This window comes from Ictalurus punctatus, chromosome 12, assembly GCF_001660625.3.
Source record: "Ictalurus punctatus breed USDA103 chromosome 12, Coco_2.0, whole genome shotgun sequence".
Classification (NCBI taxonomy): domain Eukaryota; kingdom Metazoa; phylum Chordata; class Actinopteri; order Siluriformes; family Ictaluridae; genus Ictalurus; species Ictalurus punctatus.
In genome coordinates, this window is record NC_030427.2 from 23,984,499 (window position 1) to 24,011,673 (window position 27,175).

Below are 27,175 nucleotides of genomic sequence, written 5' to 3' on the forward strand. Positions count from 1 at the left end.
TTTTATTTCATGGGTACTTTAAATTGTTCCTTTTTAATATTAAGCTGCACTGTAACATTATTACAACAGGTGGCGCCACTTCCCACATTTAGATATTTATTTATTTAATTTAATTTTTATTAAACTATGTGAAACGACGAAGGCAGTTATTTAATTACTTTATTACGCTTCATACATTACTGACCCTGTCCTGTATAATGCCTGACGCTTTTCAGTACTATTTGTCCTGGCAAAATTTAAAAAAATAAAATAATAAGAAGATAAACATTACATGATAAGTGTGTGAAATGTGAAGGACAGCTCTAGACCACAGTGACAGCGGAAGCAGGAGACCGGTACTAGCGTGAAATGAGGCGTTGTTTTTATCCCTACCCGTATTTGACAAATCCTTCCTCCTGTGTTAGGATTGGATAGCAATTTTGTATCCTGCGCTACGATTGGCTAGTTAGCTGTCAATCAGCGGAGGACGCCGGTGTGTATATTAACAGCCAAGCTTATCTTAGAAGGCGGGATTTGTCTGAATACGGGTAGAAGAAGAGAACGCTGAAGTGAGTAGTCGTCGGTGCTCTTGGAAATTGATTATTGAATATAACTGTAGCGATTAAAAGAGAGAGAGAGAGAGAGAGAGAGAGAGAGAGAGGGGAAAAAGTCGTATTGATGTTCATGTTCGGAATTTTGGAAGTATTTTTAGACTGACTGAGGAGAAGTTGAGAAGCTAGGCGGTTCACAACGGCTAACGTTCACGCGCTTAGCCGGTCACGTCTAAATCGCTCGTAAAACCTGTCAATTTCGCTGGTTTATCGCGGTGTTTGAGCTTTAACCACACGTTATTCCTCTCAGCTTTGGATATCTGAATCAGGAGACACCGAGTGGGACGCGTTGTGAAGAGGAGAAGAGGCGTGTAAAGGCGCAGAGATGACGGGGAAATCAGTGAAAGATGTTGACCGTTATCAGGCAGTTCTCTCATCACTGCTGTCGCTGGACGAAAACAAGTTCTGCGCTGACTGTCGAGCTAAAGGTGAATCCCCTTCACTTCACACTCTCAACCTTCATTAAACACACTCTCCAATCAGTTCCGAAGCCTTCAGGACAGGTTACACATCTGAAGTCTGGTGTATTGATCATCTAATCATGTTTTGACATCATGTAGGCCTTTGTGTTGAACTTGGGGTGAGTGAAAAACCTCGAAGGAGTGATGGAGTAAGGAAGAACAGCAGCTGGGGCTTTTCTCTAAAGCCTTGATATCATTTTTTTAAAGGTGTTTTCAGAGTTTTTAAGAGCTGACCATTAGTGTTACGGACACAGCTTGTACGACAGATAGTTTTGGAGATGTTATCTTTTCAATTTTCCTTCCAGAAAAGTTTTTTTTTGGACGACTAATCCTATACTTATCTTGTGTTCGTCCAATGAAATGCTCTGTAGAAGGCATATGTCCCGCCCCTGTGGGCTGGTCTTAAGCAGAAAGTATGCTTCGCTTTTTACGCGTACGCTAGGAACAGTGTACGTAAATTTTGTCATCAGAGTACGAGCATACTCTATGCGCCGGCCGATTTTTCGCATTTCATTCTTTTGCACTATTTAGTTGTTCTGTAGGTGGCAGCATTGAGCCAGGGCCGTTGATTCTCAAGGTAGTCGAAGAATAAACGGAAGAGATAGAAACGAGTGCAGGTTAGAAAGTACCTGCATTTGTATCATTCTAGCCTTAAAGAGTGTAAGGATTTGTGCATGGGTGCTAATCGTGCCGAGAGATCGCCTAAGCGTTGTTCTTCATTGTCATCCTTCATAACAGACCTGCTTTACTGTGCTGTACTGACTCTTGTAGGACAGGAGGAGTAGTGCAAGTTGTCGTGTCACTTGGCGTATACTTGGTATGGTATAAATGGTATGCGTACAACTGTAAAAAAAATAAATAAGTATACCGGAGGATTTAGGCTGGTACTGATAAGTATGTGTGTGCAGTGTGAATACTGCTACATCTCACATGTTGGCATTGTCATGTGACCTATGATGTCATCATAACAGTAAAAACATAAAGATCCTGCCAGATTAGAGCACCCGCACTGTAATGTTTTTTTTTCTTCTTCTTCTTTTTTTTTTCTTGTTTAAACCTTCAGAAAGTTTAACCACATGTAACAGTGTTTTAATACTTATAGCACAAAAGAGCCTTGTGCCATTTTTGGTTCGGACAGCTCCAGTCCTGTTGTCTTATGGGGTAGCACAGTGTCCATATTGGTTCCATGCTGCAAGTCGTTCGGGTATTTCTCGATTATTGTTTTATGAACACTGAGGATTCAGAGATACTACTCCGTTGGTGTACTGCTTTTCAAAGTCAAAGTGAACGTCATTGTTCAGAGCAGAATGAAATTGTTTCTCCAAGCTCAAATGTGCAGAAATATATAAATAAAATAATAATAAGCGCCTACTGGGTAGTAGGGATATTCAGACACAGCACGGTGTGTTTTTGGCTGTGTGTCTTTCTGCAGACTCTTCCAACCACCCGTTTGATGAAAGAAATGCTCTGAGTTTATTCATTTCTAAGACGGTGGAATTTGTGCAAGTTGGTGGTTGTGTGACTTCTGGCATGTTTTACCAGCTTTGGGTTTTTCAATGCCGAGATGTCACGCTACCTCAGGTTACATCCACGTTAATGGTCTGCACTTATATAGCTGTTTTTTTCCAAAGCACTTTACACTGTGTCTCATTCACCCATTCACACACACATTCACACACCAGTGGTAGCAGAGCTGCCATGCGAGGTGTTAACTTGCCATCAGGAGAAACTTGGGGTTCAGTGTCTTGCCCAAGGACACTTGGGCATGTGGAGTCACGTGGGCCAGGAATTGAACCTGAAATTTTCGTTTTAAAATCCTCTCCGTCTACTTCCTGTACAAACATGTTTGTAACAAAAACCCTGGTCTCTGGTCTTCATCCACTGACAGCGGCAGTCCAATCACAACAGACTGGGACATCTGACAGAGAAGAGTATGCTCTCTGAAAGTAGGAGTTTAGAATGAATCCTTTAGAACGGAACATTTGAACGAGTCGTTTGTGACACTGGGGGGAATACAAAGGTAATGCTGCAGTTTAAATGATGAGCACGTTAAAGTGTTTTTTGACCTCGGATGCATGTAAATCTATTGTATGAGCGCTTTAAAGCAAAATTAGGCACGTTTCAAAACCATAATAGGTGCGCTTTAAGATAGACTGGTGTGGGTGAAGGTGGTGGTGAAAAATACTGTTGGTAAACGCTTAGCAGTTTGACATAGTTAGCTAGTTCGCAATGTGTGTTAAGATTCAGCTGGTGTATGTGATGTCTCTTTTTCTTTGTAATTGCTTCATTGTGGTTTCCCCCATCACAAGCCCGCATCCTGTTTGTTTATCGTTGAGAAGCATTGTTCTACAACAGCCCTGTTTTTTTTCTCTCACGCTCAGGAGCGTCGTCATCAGTCTGATGTAATCTGCTCAGGCCGAGCTGAGTAAAGTCCTCTGTTGACCTGCGGGCAGATCCGTACCCCGTGCTAACTCTGGTCTAGAATGCTGTCTGTAGAAATGTAGCTGCTGAAGACACGGGCACTTGTGTACAGTGTTCCTGCCGTGTCCATCCTTCAGACACGCTACACTGAGGACAGTTACACAGCCGGCTGCGGGTTTAGCTCTAATGCATTTAGTTCCATGTAGTTTTCCTTGTGCAACTGAGGAGAGTGCATTATTTGGCTCTAATACACGAGGGTTCAGTCATCTTTCATAAACTAGTTCAAAATCCTCCTAATCACTCGGAATATACAAACCTTCGTGTGTGTGTGTGTGTGTGTGTGTGTATATATATATATATATATATATATATATATATATATATATATATATATATATATATATATATATATATATATATATATATATATATATATATATATATAACCTAAATCTAAACCGAGTCATTTAAAGACTCTGCATTAGTAATCCGTTAAAGAGAAGAACTTGCCTTTAAAATGTTGACCGTTTCAATCTGTGTATGCGCTCTGCATTTGCGTTTGTGTCAAGACGCGTCCGTATATGCGTTTCAAAAGATTTGACTCGTTCGTATATGCCAAAAAAAAAATCATCTTAGCAATCGAAAATCTCTCGAATATAGTACAATTTATCTAGTATTTCTTAAAAGATTACAGTAAACCAAATATTAAACTGCTGAACATGGACTATTTCTGGAAATTATTACTCGTATCAAGCTTGTAGTTTATGTAGATAATTTAGCTTCTTTTTTTAGAAATAAATGCTTAAAATGAGCAAAATTATTTGGCAATAGAACAAGACTATTTCCAGCTTGAAATGAGTACAAATGGTTTGAAATGGTTTAATAATCTTATATTCGGTTTATTGTGACCTTTTATAATAACGAATACTAGATGAACGTGATTAAGGTACTTGCACTTGCTTAAATGTCATTTTTTGCAAATGAAATTACGTAGGAATCCGTTTTGAACACGAATTAAGCAACAACACATGATTGGATATGCAGATATGGCATTTATATTATATTATAATAATAAATTCATATAAAACCAGTAAATCTTTTACATAATGAATGGACTACATGTACTTTTTAACCATTTATAGTTACATTGTGGAACATCCAGTAACAGTTGTTCCATCACCAGCCTCGAAGTGAAATAAACCCTTGCTTGTCCTGTTACAATAAAAAACAAACAGCACAAACTCCTTTGTCGTGACGGGGAAATTTGCTGGCCGTTTCAAAGCACCGACATCGGAGACTCCTTTCCTTAACGTTAAATAAATGTCTCAACAGAAAACTTCACCATATCAGCAATGATATTTTTTTTTCCCCTTGTTAAATGAAGAGATTTAGTTTTTTCTTTTTTAAACGAGAGCATTAATATAAAAATCGTTTACGTTACAGCCAAAACTACGACCAGAGCTGCTGTTACAGGGTTTTCAGAAGGCTTAGGTGCAGTCTGGGCTCCAGGAGGTGGTGGTGGTGGTGGTTGTAGGGTTTGAAATTTATATGAAGGACATGAAGTTATTTTAAGTTTTATTTTCATGTTGTTTTAGACCATTATCCTTACTCGGGGGATAATGTAAATTTTAATATGTAAATATATTTTACATATTAAAATATGTATCACCTTTGAATGATGTTTCAGCCTTTTTTTGAAGCAATCAGCACCTTGTTTACATAATAATCCTAGCATTTTATTTTTACTAAAGACTTTTTCAATGTGAACACAGCCTAACTTTGTTTAACTACCGAGCCACGTTCGATACTAACATTGGTTCAGCCGAGGTATATTTATCTAACGTCAACCAGCTAGCTTCGCTGGTTAACATAACTGTCAATTCTGTACATGAATATCTATGTAAGTTAGCTAGGTTAGCGATTTCGTTAGTTGTTGTACTGTAACGTTATTTATTTACATATTTTGCTGTGCTATCTCTGCTATTGCTAGTGCAATATTGCTATCGCATCCACAATAATTAGCCCCCCCCCAAAAAATAAAATAAAATAAAATATATATATAATTCCTTGAATCTTTGTTGAGGTTTAATATATCTATAGTTTGTTTATAACTTGTTTATCTGAGTGGATGGATGTAACCATGTAATTGGAATGAATTGACTAATCTTAGTGTGTAAACCTGGATATTATCAGATTGTTGTACTCCTTTGCAGTGGTGCATGTCCGCACTCGGTAATGCAATAATCCTGAAAAAGATTTGTGCAGGTCTTGGAACAGCGGCAAGAAGAGTGCGAGGAAATGCCGGATTTATCTCATGTACAATATTTGCAAAATCCATGCCTCCTGTTTTCATGCTACCGTCTATAGAAAGTTTTAATTAGATTAGACACTTGCACTTGTTACAAGTCTAATGTGATGTTCCTCGTGACATAAATATCTAGACATAAATGAACTAAGGCGACATTCTATAGCTGAGTTAACTATTAATACTACTAGTTTGGGGGACCGTGGGAGGAGGAGAGAGTGTGTGTGTGTAGTTACATGCAAGTCCAGATGTGCACAAGCTTTGGCTGATTGTGTGGCTGCACAAACATTTTCAACTCTGTCATAAATAAGGGGGGAAAACAAATGCACCTGAGAAAGGTAAGTGGAGGTAGCACTTCTGACCTCTGACATTGAATGTCTACATATGTACGATGGAAGATATGGGAAGAACGAAAGTCTGGGATAGTATGGGAAGTATCTTAAGTATGAAAGTCAGCATCTGGATTAAGTTTTGTTTCTCGAATCACTTTGTAGTCTTACTATTTCTCACGCCTCTGTTCTGGTGATGTCGCAACAGCTTCTCCTCACTCCTAACCTCATTAGCAAGACGTGTCACGTTAATTTGTGTGTGAGATGCGAGGTGCTGCGGTGTAAGATGTCATTCAACGGCTCTTTCCTGTAGGCCAGACTTTTACACAGAAGAAAAACAGCATAAGCTATGTACAAGAAAGAAATTAGCCTTGGAGTTGGCGTTCTCTCGTGTCATTGCTAATTGCTAAGGTGAAACAGATTGTTCTGATTTTGCAGTTATTGTTTTCCCTCACGTCTTTTACCGATTTTCTGAAATGAAGTGTAGTCAATCCAACCACCAGACCCAACGGGCAGAACTACAAATGCTGGTAATTAGTTGTATCTATCTGCTTCATTTATCCACTGGAGAGAAATATTCTCCAGTGATTTTATTAGAAAAATCCCTGTGATTTATTATGAAGTGTAAAAAAAAAAAAAAAAAATTCCAAACCCAACCTAGCCTAAATCTAACTACTTAAACTTAAGCGCTGAGAAAACGACTCTAAACACAGTAGGCTTGGAGTTATTGTACACAGATTATATGCCTTTGTTACGAGAGCATTGCTTCTATGTGGGAAAAATTGTTGATTCAGATTGACAAATGGCATAAATCTGGCCCATAGTACCTCCCATGTTGTTCTGTAGACAATAGTATCTCTGCTCGTCAAGCTATTAAGGAGGCAAAGCAGAAGACAGAAACACACAGTGTGTGTATGTGTATAATAGCACACTCTTACCTTTAGCCTACTCGAAACATAAAAAGAAATCATTGACCAAGGGTCATAACAGTAATTACACTTCCCCGCTGAACAGAAAACTCACCACAGCCCAAGCTCCGAACAATCCTCGTTCACTCATCACGTATCTAATACCGGTGAAAGTAGGAAGAGTTTCTCTCAAGGTTAAGGATGGTGAATTGATGGGTAAAATAGTACTAGAAATTGAGAAAGTGAGAATTTTGTAGACACTACTGCACCCTGGATGGGGTGCCAATCCATCAAAGGGCACGATCACACACCCATTCATACATTACGGACACTTTGGATATGCCAGTCAGCCTACCATGCATGTCTTTGGACTGTGGGAGGAAACCGGAGTACCCAGAGGAAACCCCCACAGCACGTGGAGAACATGCAAACTCCGCCCAGACAGGAACGCGGCGGGAATGGAGATGAGGCGAACGTGCTAACCATTAATCCGTACACACGGACACCTGACCATCACACCCCTAATGCTTGTTGAACATCCCATTCAAGATTTAGTCCCCATTTGCTGCTGTTATTATAACCTTCACTCTTCTGGGAAGGATTTCCACTAGATTTTGGCGTGTGACTGGGGAATTTTGTTTATTCAGTCACAAGAGCCTTAGTGAGACCAGGAACTGATGTTGGGTGAGGAGGAGATTTGGGGTGCAGTCAGTGTTTCAGTTCATCCCAAAAGTGTTCAATGGGGTTGTATTCAGGGCTCTGTGCAGGACACTCGCGTAATTCCACTCCAACCTTAACACACCATGCATTGGGGTGCACCGTGCATTGTCCTGCTGGAACGGGTTAGAGCCTCTTCATTCTAGTGAAGGGAGATTGTAATGCTTCAGCATACCAAGAACTCTTGTTGTTTACATTTCTGATGCATACACTTCCTCTTTCATGGCTCCTCAGCTTTGAGGCTGTGTGCGTCATCGAAAAATGGAAGTGAAACTGTGATTTATGAAAAAACACACGCAAATAAGTGGTTTTGGAGTTGACATTTCCTGCTCAAAACACCACAGCTCGTTTGCTTTCTCCTGTCGTCATGGAGACCTCAATCCATAGTGGCAAGAGAACTGTCAGGATTAAGAGTGGACGAGTCAAGGATGTAATGAGAATGATGCGTGGACAGTGGTCTGTCATCCACTATATACAGTATAAATGCACAAATACACAGGTGTTGCTTGACCATTTTTAAAGGCTCTTGGGGAGCCTGAAGCCGATCCGTGGGGACTTGGGACATGATGTGGGAGATACCCTGGACGGGGTGCCAACCCATCGCAGGACACAATCGCCCTCACACTCGCACACCCATTCACACACTACTGACAACTTGGAAATGCCAAATAAGCCTACAATGTACGCCTTTGTACAATATCACATTAGCAAGAGTGCAGTTATACTGAATATCGGAACAGCTGCAATTCGCCTGTAACCAGAGCCATGCCAATATTCAGTATAACTGCACTAATTAATTTCTTACGTACTAAACTGTTGTATAAAAATTATATCAGTTATACTGAATATCGGAACAGCTGCAATTCGCCTGTAACCAGAGCCATGCCAATATTCAGTATAACTGATATAATTTTTATACAACAGTTTAGTACGTAAGAAATTAATATCAAGAACCTCACATTTTGGACACTTTGTGACGGACTTTGTTTAAATTTGTTCTGTTGTAGGAATCGGCACCTGATGAAGCCACACCCATTGTATAGCCTATTGGCTAGCTGGCTCACAATGGTTGGTACATTCCTGTTAAAGGTGCATCTGGTGAAAATGGCATCCCTTCTTCCTTTTCATCTTCATCTGACAAGCTTTCATATTAGAAGTTCTTTTCATGAAAACTGTATCGGTTGCCATGTCCACTAACAATGTTGCTGACTCTACTGGAGCTAACTTTTGTATAAAAGTGTGAAACATTTGTTTGATAAAACACCGTCTTTGATGCGTCTACTTAAGAAAAATCTGGCAACCGCAGAGGTGCTGAGCTGCATGCCGAAGATTTGCATAATTTGAATGGAGAGCTTAGAAAATTGATTTAAGCAGGTGTGTAACCCAACTCTGAATATGTGTAACTTTCCATATGTAGATATTGACATAGCATTTGGACTAAAGTCCAAAGTTTGCACACTGGTATTTATTAATCTATGGGATGAATACAGCATTGTATTAGTGTATATATTAATAATAAAAAGACACTTTCAGTAGTACTGAAAAGGCATCAAACTTTGCCTACCTGAAGCTGGATTCCAAGTACACACTGGAAGGCTACAGTGAGCAGAGACTCACAATAGAGTCTTAAGGCCAGTTATGAAACTCTGCTATATATTTTCTCTAAATTTCAAGCAAGGTTACATCCTATTAGCTGTAAGTTGTTAGCTTGTTACAGGCCCAAAGTACTGAGCAGTCTCTCCAGGACATGCACGCACAATCAAGCAAACTCCACAATATTCGGAGGATTTGGGCCAAGATGCGTCACGTGATGTCATCATAAAGCACATTCAGACAAAGCCCTCTTCGATTCACATGCGTCGAACATGAGTACTGATAAAAGGTCTCATTTATCAACAAACATCTGTGAAAGACGGCACAATTTTGTGCAATTGCAATTTTGCCAGTTCCAAGTAGTTTTCCACAGAAAACAAAAACATTCTGGTAAAAAGCCATCAAGCATTTTTGGCTGCAGCAATCACAAAACAACTCGGTGAAATCCTGTAGGGACTGATTAACTTAAATAATTAACACCATGTTCGGAAAATAGAAGTGTTACCGTCTGATTTGATTATATGGTGGTGATTTAAAAAAAATATATATATATATATATATTTTTAAATAAAGCAGATTTGCCCTTGTTTTTAAATAATAAAAATGTTAATAGTATCAACAGGTTGCATTTACTAGGCTTTGATAAATGATGTAAAATAAGAACACATTGATACTGAACTTTAGATTTGAAATTCCTCTATACAGTAGATCCTGATGTTACTGTTGTATTATTGGGATCCTGGAGTTGCAGTCATTGTTTAGCTCTACTGTGCTTAGCTTGATTGTAAATAGGCAGTGTATGAATACATTATTTAGATGCATGCTTAATTTATTTACGCTTTTCATGCTGAATAAAGTCTTATGTGCTGGAGATGCACGATAGTCTGATCTTCTGGCCTTTGAGTATGTCTAAATTGAAGCAACCGTTTGGCAGTGAGAAAACAAAGCAAAGTGGTGGCCAAAATACAAAGTTCGTTGAACGTCGTTAGAGAAAAATGGGTCTTTAGTACATGACTCCGTGCTCTCTGAAGTGCAGAACTTGGATTTTCAGACTTACGTGTGTGTGTGTGTGAGAGAGAGAGAGAGAGATCGTGTGTGTGTGTGATTGTCTGTCTGTCTGTCTGTTAATGCTGAGCCTGATGGGATGTGGCTTAATACCATTTACGTAAAGGTGTGTGATATCGTGTGTGAGTGAGAGAGAGAGAGAGAGAGATCGTGTGTGTGTGTGTGTGTGAGATTGTCTGTCTGTCTGTCTGTCTGTCTGTCTGTCTGTCTGTCTGTTAATGCTGAGCCTGATGGGATGTGGCTTAATACCATTTACGTAAAGGTGTGTGATATCGTGTGTGTGTGTGAGAGAGAGAGAGCGAGAGAGATCACGTGTATGTGAGAGGAAGAGATCGAGTGAGGGAGATCGAGTGAGAGAGATCGAGTGTGCTTGTTTCTGCAGTTAGGAGTCTGGACTCGTGGATCACGTGTGTGTATATTTTGTGCACTTGTGTGAGTGAGTCACTTGGTAAAACGACTGTAAACACTATTCTGTGTGTTGGTGTGGGAGTGTATCTGTGTCAGTCATTGTTTGTTCAGTACACATTCTCTCTACAAATCACAGCAGGCGAAGACTAAATGACTAAAGTCCATGTTGTGTGGTGTATTTTCTTTTTTACCCTTCTTTTACCTCTCCACCATGTCGTTCTCCTCTTTCGTCTTCTTGTTCGATTTTTGTGTTGAATTAGACAAATCCGCTCTCTGTAAAACTCCTATTTCATGCATCGATCACCACTCAGACCATGAAACATGAACTGCTGCAACTTTATAACCTTAATATGAGAGACGATCACTGTTAGGACAAAAAATTAAAAAGGAAGTGTTCCCAATTCTCAGAGAATCTTCATATTTCTTAATGTTGGCCTCTGTTACAGAAGCACCTGAAGCAGCTTGCTATACCTAATAAGTGAGCTTTGGTTGGTTTTATAAAAAAAAAGGGGAAAAAAAGCCTATTTTATATGATGTTCAAGGAAAACAATGGCACACAGCACAGTGGATGTTTCATCACTGTCTATTCCATCTTCTCAACAAATTGTTCGATAATATTTTATGACTGTAACTTGTTTTCAGTAATAAGTGGACACAACATATTATCACGGTGTCATGCATCTCAGCATTACAAGTTTGCAAAATCTTCCCTCCAAGCACTCGAATCCTTAAAGACCGACCATCCCATAATTGGCAGCGTCCTAGCTAAAGTGCATTCTTTACAGAGACAAAATTTCAACATCCTTTTTTCGCTGGATACCAGGCCATACCAGGGGCTGTCTGGCAATGAACAAGCAGACATCGGTGCTGAGGAAGTCCTCAGATTGAGAATTACAGATCATCAGATCTTCAACCAATAATAAACTCGTCTCAAAAAAGTGGCAAATGGAACGGGGCCAGTGCGTGCATAACCAACTACACAAAATCAACCCAGTTATAAACGAAAGACAATTCTTTAATTTACGTTTGAATCCAGACATGATCAGACCATATACACAAGCTGCACGTATACCATACACGTACACAACATCTCTTAATGGACTGTCCTGCTCTTACTAGACAACGCTTGTACTCGTAGAAAAATATGTATTTAGTAGTCTTCCAAAATGTCTCACCAGGAAAAATCCTGGAGTTCTTATTGAATATTAAAGTGAAGGACCTCGTATAGCTGCTATAGTAATATTTTATTGTTGTAATGCTGTAAGAATTACTGGAATGCCCTACTTTATCTTGCTATGAAAATAGCCACTGATGCTAGCATGGCATTAAAAAAAAACAACCAATAAATAAACAAGATGTTAGAGGTTGATGTAAACTAATAGTGGGTGGCATGGCCAAAACTCACAGTATATAAGCAGAAGTTGTTCAGTTTGTGAACAGAGAGACACCGCAGAGACGAATGCTTTGGTCCAGGATGTATTGGCGTAGGATTTGCCAACCCTACATTTTGTCTGATTTTCTTCAGCTGTGGATGACTGTGCAGCACATCTGAGACGGATGCTCTCTCTATAGTGCATGTGCGCCATATACATGACGGTTGTTTGCAAACAAGTGGAAAGTTTTCTCATTGACAAACAGATTTCATTAAAATGTCTTCATTCGTGTTCTGAAGATGAACGAAAGTCTTATGGGCTTGGAACGACGTAAGGGTGAGTGACTGACTGAGCGAATTTTCATTTCCGGGTGAACTATCGCTTTAAGACTGGCCATCATTATGTCTGGACAAGTCGGCGAATCGTATGTGTTCTCGATCAACATTACAAATCATCGATCATGGGTCCGGTCAGATAGGTAGCGTTCATGGAGGGTCAGTCAGTTACATCAACAACAGATTGTTTCGGATGATCACAGCAATGTTTTTGCTAATTGCAGCCTTCTGGGAAATTACGTAAAAGCCAATGTTGCGTTAATGATTGGGAAAAGAATAAATCTGTGTGCTGATGGATTACTATCAATTTGTCGACAATTAGGATAACGTGTCGCTTCCTGTTTCTGTATTCAGTATAACACAATGCCAAGTTACGCTTCTGCCAATACGTGAGTCAGACTAAAATCTGCCGGACTCCACGTGGGAGTAAATCTGAGGCGCACATGTACAGTCACTCATCTATTTATTTATTTATTTATTTATTTATTTGTCGAAGTAATCCTTCTCAAAGACACACGATCATACTGACTCGGGCTCACGTGCCACTAACTTCCTGCCATTTTCTTTGTTAATGCCTTATAATCTGATTACTTCGGACGAGGCTTGAGCTGATCGACGATTGTACCGGGAATCGTTGATGGATTCCATCTGTCTCGATGGCTATTAAGTTGGACGACATCAAAGCCAGAAAAAGTGGTCGCAGTTCTAAGGCTTGTTCACACAGCAGATGACTGGTCTCTCTCGCTTTCTCCGCTCCGCCTGTCTCTCTCCACTCCACATATTAAAATTCAAAATACCCACTCAGAACAGCCTTTTATAGAGTAGCTGAGAAATCGCTTGTATCGGTTGCGTGGTAACCATAGTGACAACAATGCTACAGCTAGCACTTGGCCAACAGGTATTTTGCATGGTTATTTTAAACCCACAGTTTAAATAATAAACACATAAATAAGTACTATTTCAGCAGAATATTTATGTAACTCGATAACATTTTGATGGATATATTCCCGACACGCAGTGGTTTGCTCTAAGTCAGTCATACATGAAGTGGTTTCTCAGAGGTTGGGGTTTTTTTTTTTTTTTTTAAATGTTATTTTATTCACAGCAGTGTAAAACGACACCATCACTTCTACCAAATAAAATGGGCTACTGTAAACGCTACTGTACTGCGTTCCCATTGGCAACACTATTGTCAATCAACGGTTGCTAGAATGCGTTATTGGACAACACCAAGCCTATCCCAGACCACAAATCCAGAACAAAGTTCCACAACAGCCTGTAATGGCAGACGTTTCCAGCAGTCCGTGTCCTTGGTTTGACATGCGCATTCTATGAGTGTTTATCTTTTCCCATTAGCAGTGTAATCCGAGATCTTTCATGACAATGAAGCCAACACCGACAGGATCACGTCCTTGTCTACTGTCAAAGATATTTTGCTGAATGCTTTCACAAAACCTGGAGCGAGTCATTATCGGACTCTGGGGACCAATAATACACAGTAGCTATGAGAGATTTCTTACATTTATGCCGTTTTTATTTACGGATGCTAAATTCAGAGCTCTGGATAGCAAACGATGCAAATTAATCACATCCTCTTAGTTACCAAGCCAACTTTTCAGAACCTTCTGCTGCCCGACTTTGTGAAACACCTGAAGCACAACGATGGCGTGGTGTTCAGGTTATGTTCCCAACATGCTTGCTGAAACCCAGAGACTGACAAAGAGAAATGTTGTCACAACCCTCATTTGTGACTTGATGACATCATCACCCATCATGTTGCAGAGCGCTCTGGTGCAGTATGCTCCATTCACCTGAATAATCAGTAACACGGTGCTGCCATCTAATGGCTTCTCTGTTATTTTTTTGAGGAGCTTGGTTGATAATCTCCAGCTTTCTCTTTGAAACCTTTTTTTTATGGCTTAGAAAAGGACAGTTATATAATTTGTTTAGGAGGTGGGGTGAAGGGGGAGAAGCTGATCATTATTCTTCCCACCTGGAGTTCCCTGTAAGCTCTTGGCTGACAGATATATTCATCATAAACCTGCAGGCTCTTTACTGTGAGGGCCTGAGAAGTTTTGCGATGTTGTATGGAATCAGTCACTCACTCGCTTGCTGTGCATCCTCATTTCTGATTCTGTGTCTGCTGATACACTGAAAGCATGGTGTGCTTGAGCTGTTGTCTGTCATAACTCTTTGTACTTACCTCCATGGGTGGATAAATATGACCGCTTCAAATAAATACATCATAAATAAATAAGCATGCCATCTGATAGTATTTTCACAGAAGCTGTGATGGTTTAAAAAAAAAAAAAAAAAAAGTCTCTGCACAACAAGCATTTTTTTCATGCATGAGTAACCCTTTTTGAGATAAGCAAAATGGATTATTCATCAGTCGCGTTTTTTTTTTTTTTTTTTTTTTTTTTTTAATAGATTTTTAGCTCGTGATAAAGAGGGGAAAGCAAACCTGAGGTTCTTCTCAACTGGACATTCAAGTTAAGGTCTCATTTACAAATATCGACTAAAGGAGATTCAAGATGCCACTACATATCATTGGCAATTCTTATTGACTTGAATAAAGTTTATTTACAGATCACATTCTGCCACTTCAGATGTATTGGGTATATATTTGGGTGGCTATGACTCAGGTGGTAGAGCGGGTTGTCCACTAATCGTAGGGTTGGTGGTTCGATTCCTGGCCCAAGTGACCCCACATACCGAAGTGTCCTTGGGCAGGACACTGAACCCCAAGTTGCTCCCGATGGCAAGCTAGCGCCTTGCATGGCAGCTCTGCTACCGTGTGTGTGTGTGTGTGTGTGTGTGTGTGTGTGTGTGTGTGTGTGTGTCAATGGGTGAATGAGACACAGTGTAAAGCGCTATATAAGTGCAGACCATTTACCATATTGTGTGACTACATTAACGTGGTTTATTATGAGTAGTTAAATTAGGAGCACAATAAGCGTGTACTATCGAGGGGGGGAAAATAGACTTGCACAAGTTAATGTGTGCCAGAGATAATCAGATTAGAAGTTAATGGTTAGCACCTAAACTTATCAAATTATTTATGTTTAAGCATTAATAGGAAATGAGAATGTTTTACCAGCTCCATCTTCTTTCTCTCATTATTTTGCTACAGTCACTCTGCCCTTCTTTCTGACCTTGAGCTAGGTTCATATGACAAGAACAATTGATTTTCTCAGAACACATGAATAAATCATTATTTTTATTAATAGGATAAAATATATTTTGGCTCTCATCAATGTATCTGGGCGTAGCACCAAAGTGTGACATATGAGTGGGAACCACTGAGTATTTATCTGATTATCTCTGTTTCTTTCTCGTCCACTCCCTCTCCAAAACCCCTTTATCAGGTCCCAGATGGGCGTCCTGGAATTTAGGAATCTTCATCTGTATCCGCTGTGCAGGAATCCACCGGAATCTCGGCGTTCACATATCCCGGGTCAAATCTGTTAACCTGGACCAATGGACACAGGAGCAAATTCTGGTCTGTATGCTGTGACACTTTGTCACACACTCCATGGCTATATCAAAGTGCACCTATTATTATGTTTTTTTCCAAATATTACCTTTCATGTAATGTGTTATGGAGGTGTTTTTTCTGAATGTAAAAACGTCTGCAAAGTTTAAAAAATGAAAGCGCACGACAAACGTTATTGACTCCAAAAAGAAGGAACCGATTTTGAACAGCTGAAACGAGTCGTTAGTGATTCCAGACTTTACTTCCTGTATAAACCTACGTAGATTTGTAACAAAAAGCCAGCCTCTGGTCTTCATCGGCTACTTGTGAACAGACTGAGCTGGAACTCGTTATGGTAGTGGGCGTTTTCTTTTTGGCACACGCTGACAGCGGTAGACCAATCACAACACACTGGGACATCTGACCATCGGAGCAGAGTATGCTCTCTGAAAGGAGGAATTTAGAATGAATCCTTTAGAACGGACTATTTAACGAGTCGTTTATGACACTGGGGGGAAAAGATAATGCTGCAGTTTAAATAATGAGCACTTTGAAGTGTTTCTTGACCTTGGATGCATGTAAATCTACCTTTTTAAAGCAAAATTAGGCACGTTTCAAAACCATAATAGGTGCGCTTTAAGGCATAAACAGTCTTAATTTGTGTGAAGTTATATTTTACAAATCGCAGGACTATTATACTAGTTTTAAGGTTAGCTTGGTGATATCTGTTTGCAGCACATGTGAATGATTTTGTCTCTATTTAGTGTATGCAGGAGATGGGGAACGCCAAGGCACGGCGCCTCTACGAGGCCTTTTTACCCGAGTGCTTCCAGCGTCCTGAGACAGACCAGTATCCTTTTCCAATAATCCATTAGCAGGACTCATTTGTTATACATTGATGCACACTTTGGTGTTTTACTGTACCGGTTTTCTTTAACACACTTGTTTAGATCAGCTGAGATGTTCATCCGGGACAAGTATGAAAAAAAGAAATATATGGACAAGTGTATTGACATCCAGACATTCCGAGTACGCCTGGATTCATCATTCATAGTAGAAACCACGTTTCTAGCTTGTAGTCGTATTAATTATTCAAACCTGTCTTTTGTCACTTCCAGAAAGAGAAGAGTGAGACAGTAACAAAAGAGCCACCTGTTGTTTTTGAGAAGATGAAGCTGGTTAGTCATGTTTGTTGATATTAGCAGTGCATCACGTTTCATTTCAGAGAGGAAAATAAGTATGCTTATGCGTTACAGAAGAAGGAGGAGCCTCAGCACTACAAGAGTAGTCCAAAGAAGCAGTCTCAGTCAGTAAATGATCTTTTAGGACTAGGTAACCTTCTACATTCTTAATTAATATATAATACCAAAAGAAAAGTAGCATTAGTAATACATCAACATTTGTATATTTTACAGACACTCCTGTTGCGTCTGCTCCTGTAGCCAACGGCAGTGCCAGTCCTGAGCAAAGTGTTGCACTGGATCTGTTCAGTTCCCTGCCTACAGCCACCTCACATTCAGCCAGAAGCACAGTAAGACTTCTGCTTTACTCTAAAATGTTTTGACTATTAAGAGATTTTCAGTCATGCAGGTCATTTTGAAATGTAGAACTAGCTCAAAACGATTTATGTTCTAACTAGGGATGCGTCGATCGCAGCACCATGCTCATTTACTCATACTCGTAAGAAATGCCCCAATACCAGGAGATACCATGTGACATAAGTCTTGTGTACAACTGGACTTATTTTACTATTGATGACGATCGTTAGCGGTATTCAAACGCTCATTGCTATCATTAAACAGCAAAAGCCAGCGCTGAGGCAAACGCTGGTTATATGAGGGGAATAAAATGTTTACATACAATGCAAGGTGAGTGAAAATAACAGCTCTTACCCAGTATGATGTTCTTCGACAGTGAGCCATTATCAGGCACTGACAAAGAGGTATTCCAACGCAATGAAAACTACAGTGTACTTTACTTACAACTGTACAGAAGTGTTTTTTTCCCCAAAGTGAAATAAAAACCCTCATTGGAACGCTATCCGAGCCAAGGTCACTAATGTAGCTAGTTAACGCACATCATTTAAAATCAGCTAGCTAACTTTATAAAGAAGGAGCATGTTTGCACGTTTCGTGGCCACTGTACCTTTTACGTTTACGACATTTGGCAGATGCCATTATCCAGAGCGACTTACAGAAGTGCTTTGAAGTAGAGCCCTGCGCGGGACTGTTTTCTTAATGCCGCTGCCGCCCACTGCCACTGAATTTCTGACCATTACCGCCCGTTCCCGCAACGTGTGTGTTCCACTCCCACCCACAATGTTTGTATTTACACTCGTAAACATTCTGTCACAGCTTGTAGATATTGTGAAAAATTTACACAAACGTTAGAGCTATGCTAAACGTTCAGAATAACAGACATAAAACATTGCGTTTAATTAAACTGACCATAAGTAAAAAGCACAAGTAAAGCACCACACAGGACTAAAACATTGGGCCAATTTTTTATTAGCCTTATAAAACTCTTATCAACTTTTAAAACATCAACTGGCGGAGCCTAAAAACATATTTAAACGTATGCGTATCAACACACACACACACACACACACACACACACACACACACCTAACAATAATAGTTAAACTCTGGTAATCCAACAAGGCACAATATTTCATTGAATTGCTTATAAATTAAATATTAAACAAATAAAATAAAAAAAAATAAATAGGAAATAAAAATCTGAGATATCGGGTGTTTATGTAGCTAATTAACATATAGCAAGAATAAAATAAATAATACTATAAAACATTAAACGTAGGCTATTTAATGAATGAATGAAATTATGAATGACTTGGCCTAACCTACTCCAGATTGCTGTGGAGGAAGAGAAAGTTACTGATCGACTGCGGTTCCAGGCTTGTGCGTATCTCTTCCAACATCCGCTCACACACACACTAAATGTCCTCTCGAACTGCACACTAGATGCAGGGATACTCTAAATGAAACGTGCAAGTTTTGACAGCGCAAGAAAGCGCTCTCTCTTGAACTTCCACCATTCAAGCACACTGTCTGGATCTGGGTTGTCCGAGAGTCAGGTGCTGAGATATTCGGCTATTTCAGCATCAACAGGCTTTGGCGATGAAACATAGGCTGCACCCTGGAGAACGGAGCGGGTATGTCACCTCAACCCAGAGGTGCTAGATTTGTGCCCATTGTAAACAAATACTTTTGCACATTGTATAGCAACTTACAAGCTAAAGTTAAATTCTTTTACATTTGTTTCAGTAACAACTGAAAATTGTTTCTAAATGTCGGACTTGCCTCGCTTTGTTTTTGCGAAGTAAATCGCCTCTTTAATTTTCTTCTCAACTTTATTTGTTGACTCCATTCCTGTTACACGGCAAATCCCGGGACCCACGCTATATTTTTTTTTGACCGCCCACTCCCACCCCCAGCAAAGGTGAAACTGCCCGCTCCCGCGAGATTTGCGTTGGGACCTGCGGAAGTCCGATCCCAATGCAGTCCTCTACTTTGAAGTCTCCATCAAGAAATACATCCTCATACTGGTTCACTAGGTCAGGGACTAACGGTACGTTTCCATGACAACGATGTAGTAAAAACGGAAAAGTTTTTCCTTTGCGTTTTTGAACGGTTTTGTATACAGACAACGTCGTCGAAATGATCCCCGTTCACACGGATCCGCGAAAAACAACTAAAAACGCTGTATTATGCATGCCACTCCAGTAGTCACTTTGGAAAGAAACACTACTCCCCTGCGCACATAAGCATTCACGTGAACGTGTCGCCATATTGATCCGGGCAAATATAAGTAAACGGGGGAGCTGTGGTTTTGCTGGATAAAAAGCACAAAACGTTTACATTTCTCTAACGATTTCAACGGTCTACGTGGAATACGAACAAAAGTTCTGTATTCGGTTACATTCTCGATAGTTAGACTTGGAAAATTATTCATTGTCATAAGGAATTGTGAAAACGCACACTAGTCAAGCATAGGTTTGGCTTATTTTTCTTTGTTAATAAATGCTAAGATGTCCCTAATGTAATATAATGTGATGTATATGAAATGTGCCATAAATGTTATTAATTTTTATTTATTTATTCATTTTATTTCTCCATTGTGGAAATGGATTTTTCTGTCTTCAATCCCGTCTTTTAGCTTTTCTTATGCTTCAGGTCAGAATGCTGTTCACAACGCTGGTTCATTTTTAAATGCTGAAAAAAATTGAGTAATCAATTTTAAGTACTACTAATTGTCCACTGTACCAAAATGGAACAACATCGGCAAATACAAAGCAAATAGTGAGCCACTGGCAGTCAGTCTGCTTTCTATATTTTATTAGCAATAAAAGGATACAGATATACTGTAAAACATACTATTCCAAAGATACGTTTTGAATACCCTTCGTCGGCGTAGATGTGGGTTAATAATGTGACGCATGTAACATGCATCTCCACTGGTCGGAGCAGTGATGCAGTAAATAAACACTTTGCTGGAGAAGCGTCTATAAATGCGCATCAGGCGCATGCCTGTAGACTAAACACGTAATACGCGTGCGCATGATGTCATCGTTTTCACAGATTCTCGTGTTTGGACGTTTACACGCAGACGATAATGGCATCGTTTTCAAAAACTTGCACTTTGAAACCCGTTTTCAAAAGTTTGCGTTTTCAGGTCCCAAAACGCTGTCGTCGTGTGAACGAACAGCCAAAAAAACATACGTTTTTAGTTGAAAATGTTATCGTGTAAACAGCCCCTAAGAGTTCACTCTAAAACCCCTGTTGAGGAAATTAACATAGTATGAAATAATAACAAGGTGCTAAGTTAAACAAGGGAAATATAAATAATTCCATCCTTCCATTTTCCGTAACACTTACCCTACACAGGGTCGCAGGGAGCCTGGAGCCTATCCCAGGGAACTCGGGGGACACCCTGGACGGGGTTCCAACCCACGACAGGGCACAACTGCACATACATTCACACACTGCTTCACACACTATGGATAATTTGGAAATGCCAGTCAGCCTACTGCGTATGTATTTGGACTCGGGGAGGAAACCGGGGTACCCCTAAAGCACAGGGAGAACATGCAAGCTCTGCACACACAGGGCGGAGGTGGGATTTAAACCCCCAACCCCGTAGGTGCGAGGCAAGCATGCTAACCACTGGATAAATGTACAGTGCCCTCCACTAATATTGGCACCCCTGGTAAATATGTGCAAAGGAGGTTGTGAAAAATTGTCTTTATTTTTTAACATTTTGAACTTTTGTTACAAAACAATTCTCTGCTCTCATGGATATCAAACAATTGCAAACACAACACAGGTTTATTAAAAAAAAAAAAAAAAAAGTTAAATATAGGTGTGCAACAACTATTGGCACCCCTATGAATTCATATGAGAAAAATATATTTGTAAATTCAACTAAAAGTTCTGTGATCTTTGATTTAAAAAAAACAAAAAAAACAAGTAGGTTCATTTTCTGTATGAGCATCAAGTACTAGAAAACATGTACTCTGTACTTGGTTTGAGAAAAATGGTATTGATGCATCCCTATTTCTAACGTCTAAGGACGTTTTGTTGATTATCCAAGGAGCATAATAATGGTTCTGCTCAACTAAGTTTTATTGACACAAAAAGTTATATAAGAGAACAAATTTCACCTGATTAACAATTTCATGCTTGTTTACAAAGATATCATTAGCTTTAAATAAATGTTGAGCCCAGAGAGAACTGTTATTCATGGCATGCTTATTATACCCATGATGGATATTAAATATATTCAAAATGCATTATGATTGTAATGTAGCAGTGTTAATTATGGGCAAGTTTATGCAAATGTTAATTTGACCATGAAACATTAAAATTGTGAGCAGAGTGGAGGAAAAAATCCCTTGTGCCCACTAAGATGTGTATTTAACTGCTCTCATTGATTCACATGTTTAATATTATGTATGTTTTCTGTGAAAGATCGTTAAAGCTGCTGTATGTAACATTTTAGTGGGAAAATACTATTGCAAGCAATTCACGCAAATCCATTTTGTAATGTGTGCATTGCGATTCTCCACTGTGTAGATTAATGTGATGGTGTCAAGTCCATACACGTTCAAGGAGGATTTAAGGGTGTGTGTGTGCCCCAAACGGCATACTTCCATACTAACTGTTTTATTTCTGTTTAGATATACCAATTAATGTGTAGTATGCAGTTTGGGATATGACCAAGTACTTGAGACTAAAGACGTAATTATCGGCCGCTGTTAACTTACAGCGGTGTTATAAGAAATAAAGCAAGTCTGCATATTACTGGGACTGTCACAGTAACTCGTACTACATGGAAGAGCAAAAACACAGAATGTGTGTAGAAGATGATAGTATAGCATAGTTTCATTGGCATGATCCATCTTTTTGTCCCATTGTAGCCTGGCTCCAGTTCTGTGTCCAGCTCTATGCCTAAAGGCCGGGCTGCAGCATCCGTACCGGAGAACCTGAGCCTCTTCCTGGACCCGCCCTCCAAAAACGAAGAAAGCAGCAAAAAGCTATCCAAAGACTCCATCCTGTCACTGTACAGCAGCGTAACACCTCAGACCAACATGACTGCTAATGGTGTGAATTGATTCACAATTACAGTCAGAATGACTACTTCTACAGTCAAAACGCACACAATTTTAATCTTGAAAACATTTTGCTAGTCTTCCACTAATCACTTTGTAGTGCCACTGCATGTTGTGCTTTTATAACTTAAATATAATCTTTTCTCATCAATATACTTTGATACAATACCCAAGTATAACCTATGTGTGGAAAACTATGCAGCTCCTCCAGCCTTTTTATTTTTTTAAACCAAAGAACAAACAGAAACCAAAGAAGAATTTGTTGATATATGCTAAAAAGAAATGATGCATGTAGAGATTTTTACACCGAACCCCGGATGTATTATTGCAATGAATGTTGTGTGTTGTCTGCAGCTGGCATGTACATGGGGGCAGCTCAAATGGGTTATGCCCCTGCACCTGCCTATGGGCACTACCAGGCTCTGGCCACACAGCAAGGAATGATGGGAACCATGATGGCCCCTCAGGTGAACATGCTGGGGCAGCCAGGTGTCATGGCACCAACAGGACTGGCCGCTCCATCTCCGTATACGGTGGGAGTGCAGGGGGGCATGATGGGAGTGCAGGGGGGCATGATGGGAGGTGTTGGGGCACTGCCACAGCAGGCGTACACAATGCAGCAGACGCAGCAGCTGCAGTGGAACATCACCCAGGTGAGAGATATTTGCCAAGATCAGTTTATATAATGGATATACGCAGTGCCTTGCATAAGCAGCACAACATTTATTAACTTCACGCCGTTTTGTAAGGCAGTGTAAAATCATTTTTTAAAATAATGCAACAAATGTGTTGTCAGTATCTTAGAAAAGTTGATTGTAATGTATTTTATCATGGTATTGATATCATGTGATGATTAAAACAGGATATGGTGTGCTGTTTATAGGAAAATAATCAATGCCAGGGCGGTTACCACCCTGACCACCCCTAAAATGATTATTTTCCAATAACAGCATGTCCTGAAGTAGGCCTGTTTTTATTCCTTTTATATCACAGCTACTTTATTACAATTATGATTTTAAATGTTTAATCATTTATAGCTACTTTTAATATTGTGGACTGCAAGATGGTCTTCAATAATTTTTTTTAATCGATTATTATTATTATTTGTTAGTAGACTTAGATTATGTCTGAGTCTCTGTGAATGAGTTGTTCGTATAGAAACGACAACGTATTAGAATGACTTGTACATTAATATAAAACAGTGAGTTGAATTACAGCCAGATCTACTGTACAAAATGAATCAACACCATCTGACCAATCGGAATCAAGACTTCAACAAGCACTGCGGTATACATGATGATTTCGTCCACAAGGAATAAGGAGCAAGTGCAAGTAGAAGAAGGTCGTTAAAATTACACTTGCGGTGCATTTGTGTTTCAGATGACTCACCACATGGCGGGTATGAACGTTCACGGCCAGAACCGCATGATGGGATACGGACAGCCCATGGGCGGAGCCTCAGCTCCCAGCACTAATCAAATGCTCGGCTCTCACGTATGGAAGTGAAAGCATGCCGGGTTTAAAAAAAAAAAAGTGTAGGTTTTTCGGGAGCATCGCAATAAACTGTAATGGAATAAAGGGAGGCTTTTACATACTCTTTATCTAACATTCCTTCAATGGCAAAGAGGAAATGTTAGTTTAGAGGATCAACCTCAAGAGGAAGAGTTTCTACCTCCTGCGATATTTTTTTTTTTTTTTTTTTTTTTTTTTTTTTTCTTTTCTTTCTTTCTTTCTTTTTCTTTTTTTCCCAGACATGATGTGATCCAAGAGTCCAGCATCTCTCTCTCTCTCTTCTCTTCTCTTAGCAGCTACACCCCAAACACAGCAGCTCTCCTGAGCTCCACCCTAAACCCCACCTAGCGTCCTTCACTCCCTCAGACGTGCAGTAGCTGCGACTTTTTGTTTGCATGTAGGTTCTGGGATTTCAAGCTGTTCTTGCGTTTTCTTTTATTTCACCGTTGTCTTTGCACTGTTACACTTCGTGGTACACGCTTAATAAACCTGCATGCACTGATTGCTAAGCTTCACACATAAAAAAAAAGACACTGAGAGACTATATAATGCATCAAGACGTATTTGTCCAGCATACACCTCAAGTAATGTGATGCTGCTGTTTTGGTCCTGGTGTTCCTGTCAATAATTATTTTATTTTTTTTTTGTTATTTTTTTTTTTTCCTTTTTCCCGGCTGCTGTCGATGTTGAAGCCTGTATTAGACAGCTGGATTGTTGTACTCTATGTACCTTTTCTCTTCGTGTAATCTAGGGTACTGTGATGGAGCGGTAGTCCAGCTACTCTCCTTCTTCCCACTCAGGAGGGAAATCTAAGAGATGGATTCTCATCTCAAACTGAGAGAAATCATAGCCAAAGAATGCAGAATTATTCATTTCGGGGAAAAAAAAAAATGTATAATGCTTGCAAGAACAGTTTTCTGGTGACAAGCTATTGATTAGTCCTGTGATCTATAAATGTATATCTGATGTATGTATATGTGCTCACCTCAAGCTCTCAATGCCACATTTGATTGTATAAACACTGTATATAGGGTGCTCTCCAACTTCTGAGGGTCAGATTTAATGTGACTAAACAGCAGGGTTTGAATCGTTTAAATCGTACCTCTCGGCTTCAGTCTGTACAGAGACCAAATGAATGTTTCTCACTCACGTCCCGTGCTTCAGATGGCCATCGTTTTGTTCACGTGGTTGTTTTAGGTCACTGAGATCCGGGCTATATTTACACGGCCTTACTTTGGCGAGGAACGCACGCCTCTGATGCAGAGATGTTAACTGTAAGGCTCGTTAACGCGCAACACGTGGGTCTTTTACGGTACAGCTTCTCTGATCATGTACTGTGTGAGACGCGATCACGTGTAGACAGACGTCCATCTTGCAATTGCATGTTAATAGATTTCACAGGAACATGAATGTGATAAGGGATTTTATTTTATTTTTTTAAATAAGATTTGGCAATATTTAGCTTCCACTGTGCTACACATAGCAAAAAAAAAAAAAATCTTTCGGATATTATTGTGAGTACATCTCTTGCTTTCATGTTGTCTTTCACTCTTCTTTGAGAATGACGCTGTGTAATGTTGAATGCTTCGTTAAGCGGATTTATTTCTACCACTAAATGTGAAACCTTGTATCTATACACATTCCATGCTATAACCCCCCCCCCAAATATCTTGAATATTTTACTTCCTTATAATCATCAGGAAGTTATAAAGGGAAAAATCCACCCAGAACAATTTCCGTGTAATCATGGGATCTTGACTGGCTTCCAAGTTTGATTTTTATACTGAAATTCTGAGTTGATCTGGTCTATTTTCACTTTGGTTACAGGTTGCATATGTTACCCACAATACCATTTAACGACCCACTAATAGCGATATCTACGTAAAAAAGAGAGCAGTGCGGCAGCACTTTTAGTTCTTCAAACCGTCTAGCTCGATCACTTCACCTGTACACTCTGCTCAATCAGCAGTGACCTCTAACTAGAGAAGCCGAGTCTCTGCTCTAACTCGTAAAGCGGCCACGTTGTATAGCCGAGTTGCATTTTGGGGCTTTGAATCCAGCTTTTGCTGCCTCCACTAATTCTGTGTTGGATTTCCACATTAATGCGAAATTGAATAATATAAAATCCAACCACTGACCTCTCAGATTAGCACCAGAATCTCTAAACACATCACAAATATTTCAATAGAAACACGTATTTCGGGGTGGAGTTTTCCCTTAAGGCACTTTGTTAAAGAAGCATGCATGTCTGGCTGAATAATCCAACACTGTTCGACCATCACTGTTCAAGTTTCTAGGAGAAGAACTTACAGATTGGTCATTAAAATGATTCCATAAGCAAACGACAACATTGTATTTCTGAATGGCTTGGCATGTTCATCGGCCACTGAATACTGAAACTGTTCAAAAAAGAGATTGTGCTGAGCTTGTCTGAGAGAAAATGTACCTTTTTCTGTGTAAAAACCATAAAGCAATACTGGATTAGCAACAAAAGATGGTGTACGCTGTTGCATCAACAAGTCAATGGAATAGAAATCGAACACTATCGGCGGGATTACTGTTGTATCCACACGGTTGTATCGAGTAGGTTGAATATCAACAACACACAACATAACACATCGCTTTTCTTCTTTACTTTAGATAACTTAAAATAATGTTTTGTTTGTGGCGGAAACTGGTTTGTACCGTTTTGATGTACTTGTATTAAAGGTTCGAGGGCAGTTCATGTTCAGTTAGAGGGAATCAGTCTGAGGTATGCCCTTTTCCTCTTTGGTGTACTGGTGCTAATGTTCGTTAGGAAAGGACCGAGGCATTACAGATCATATTTCCTTCTCTGTGAATTCTCAGTAGCAGAGCGAAGCAAAGACACTGCTGCAATTCTTAAAGTTTAATCGTCAAGGTTCAGCGTTATAAACGCGTACATTTTGTGGGTAACTGAATGTGTAACGCTTAATCATGCCTGCTTCCTTTTGATATGTTTTAGGGTTTTCCAAACGTGTATATTACGAAGGCTGAATTAAATAATAACGTAATAAAGAAATGTATTTTATCCTCA

The 27,175-nt window shown here is 39.7% G+C and overlaps 1 protein-coding gene across 3 annotated transcripts; it reads left to right on the forward strand.

Annotated features, from left to right (window-relative positions):
* Positions 1–414: 414 nt before the first annotated feature.
* On the forward strand, positions 415–27,175 carry smap2 (small ArfGAP2). Of its 3 annotated transcripts, XM_017482288.3 has the most exons (12): positions 415–548; positions 841–1,018; positions 15,874–16,007; positions 16,745–16,830; positions 16,931–17,009; positions 17,099–17,158; positions 17,237–17,312; positions 17,396–17,511; positions 22,417–22,600; positions 22,963–23,261; positions 23,826–23,895; positions 23,989–27,175. In XM_017482288.3, exons 2-12 carry the CDS (start codon positions 916–918, stop codon positions 24,081–24,083), a joined length of 1,302 nt encoding a protein of 433 aa, XP_017337777.1. In that variant the 5' UTR covers positions 415–548; positions 841–915; the 3' UTR covers positions 24,084–27,175. The 3 variants fall into 3 exon arrangements, with proteins under 3 accessions (XP_017337777.1, XP_017337779.1, XP_017337778.1); XM_017482290.3 differs by lacking the exon at positions 23,826–23,895; XM_017482289.3 differs by lacking the exon at positions 415–548 and having other exon boundaries at positions 563–1,018.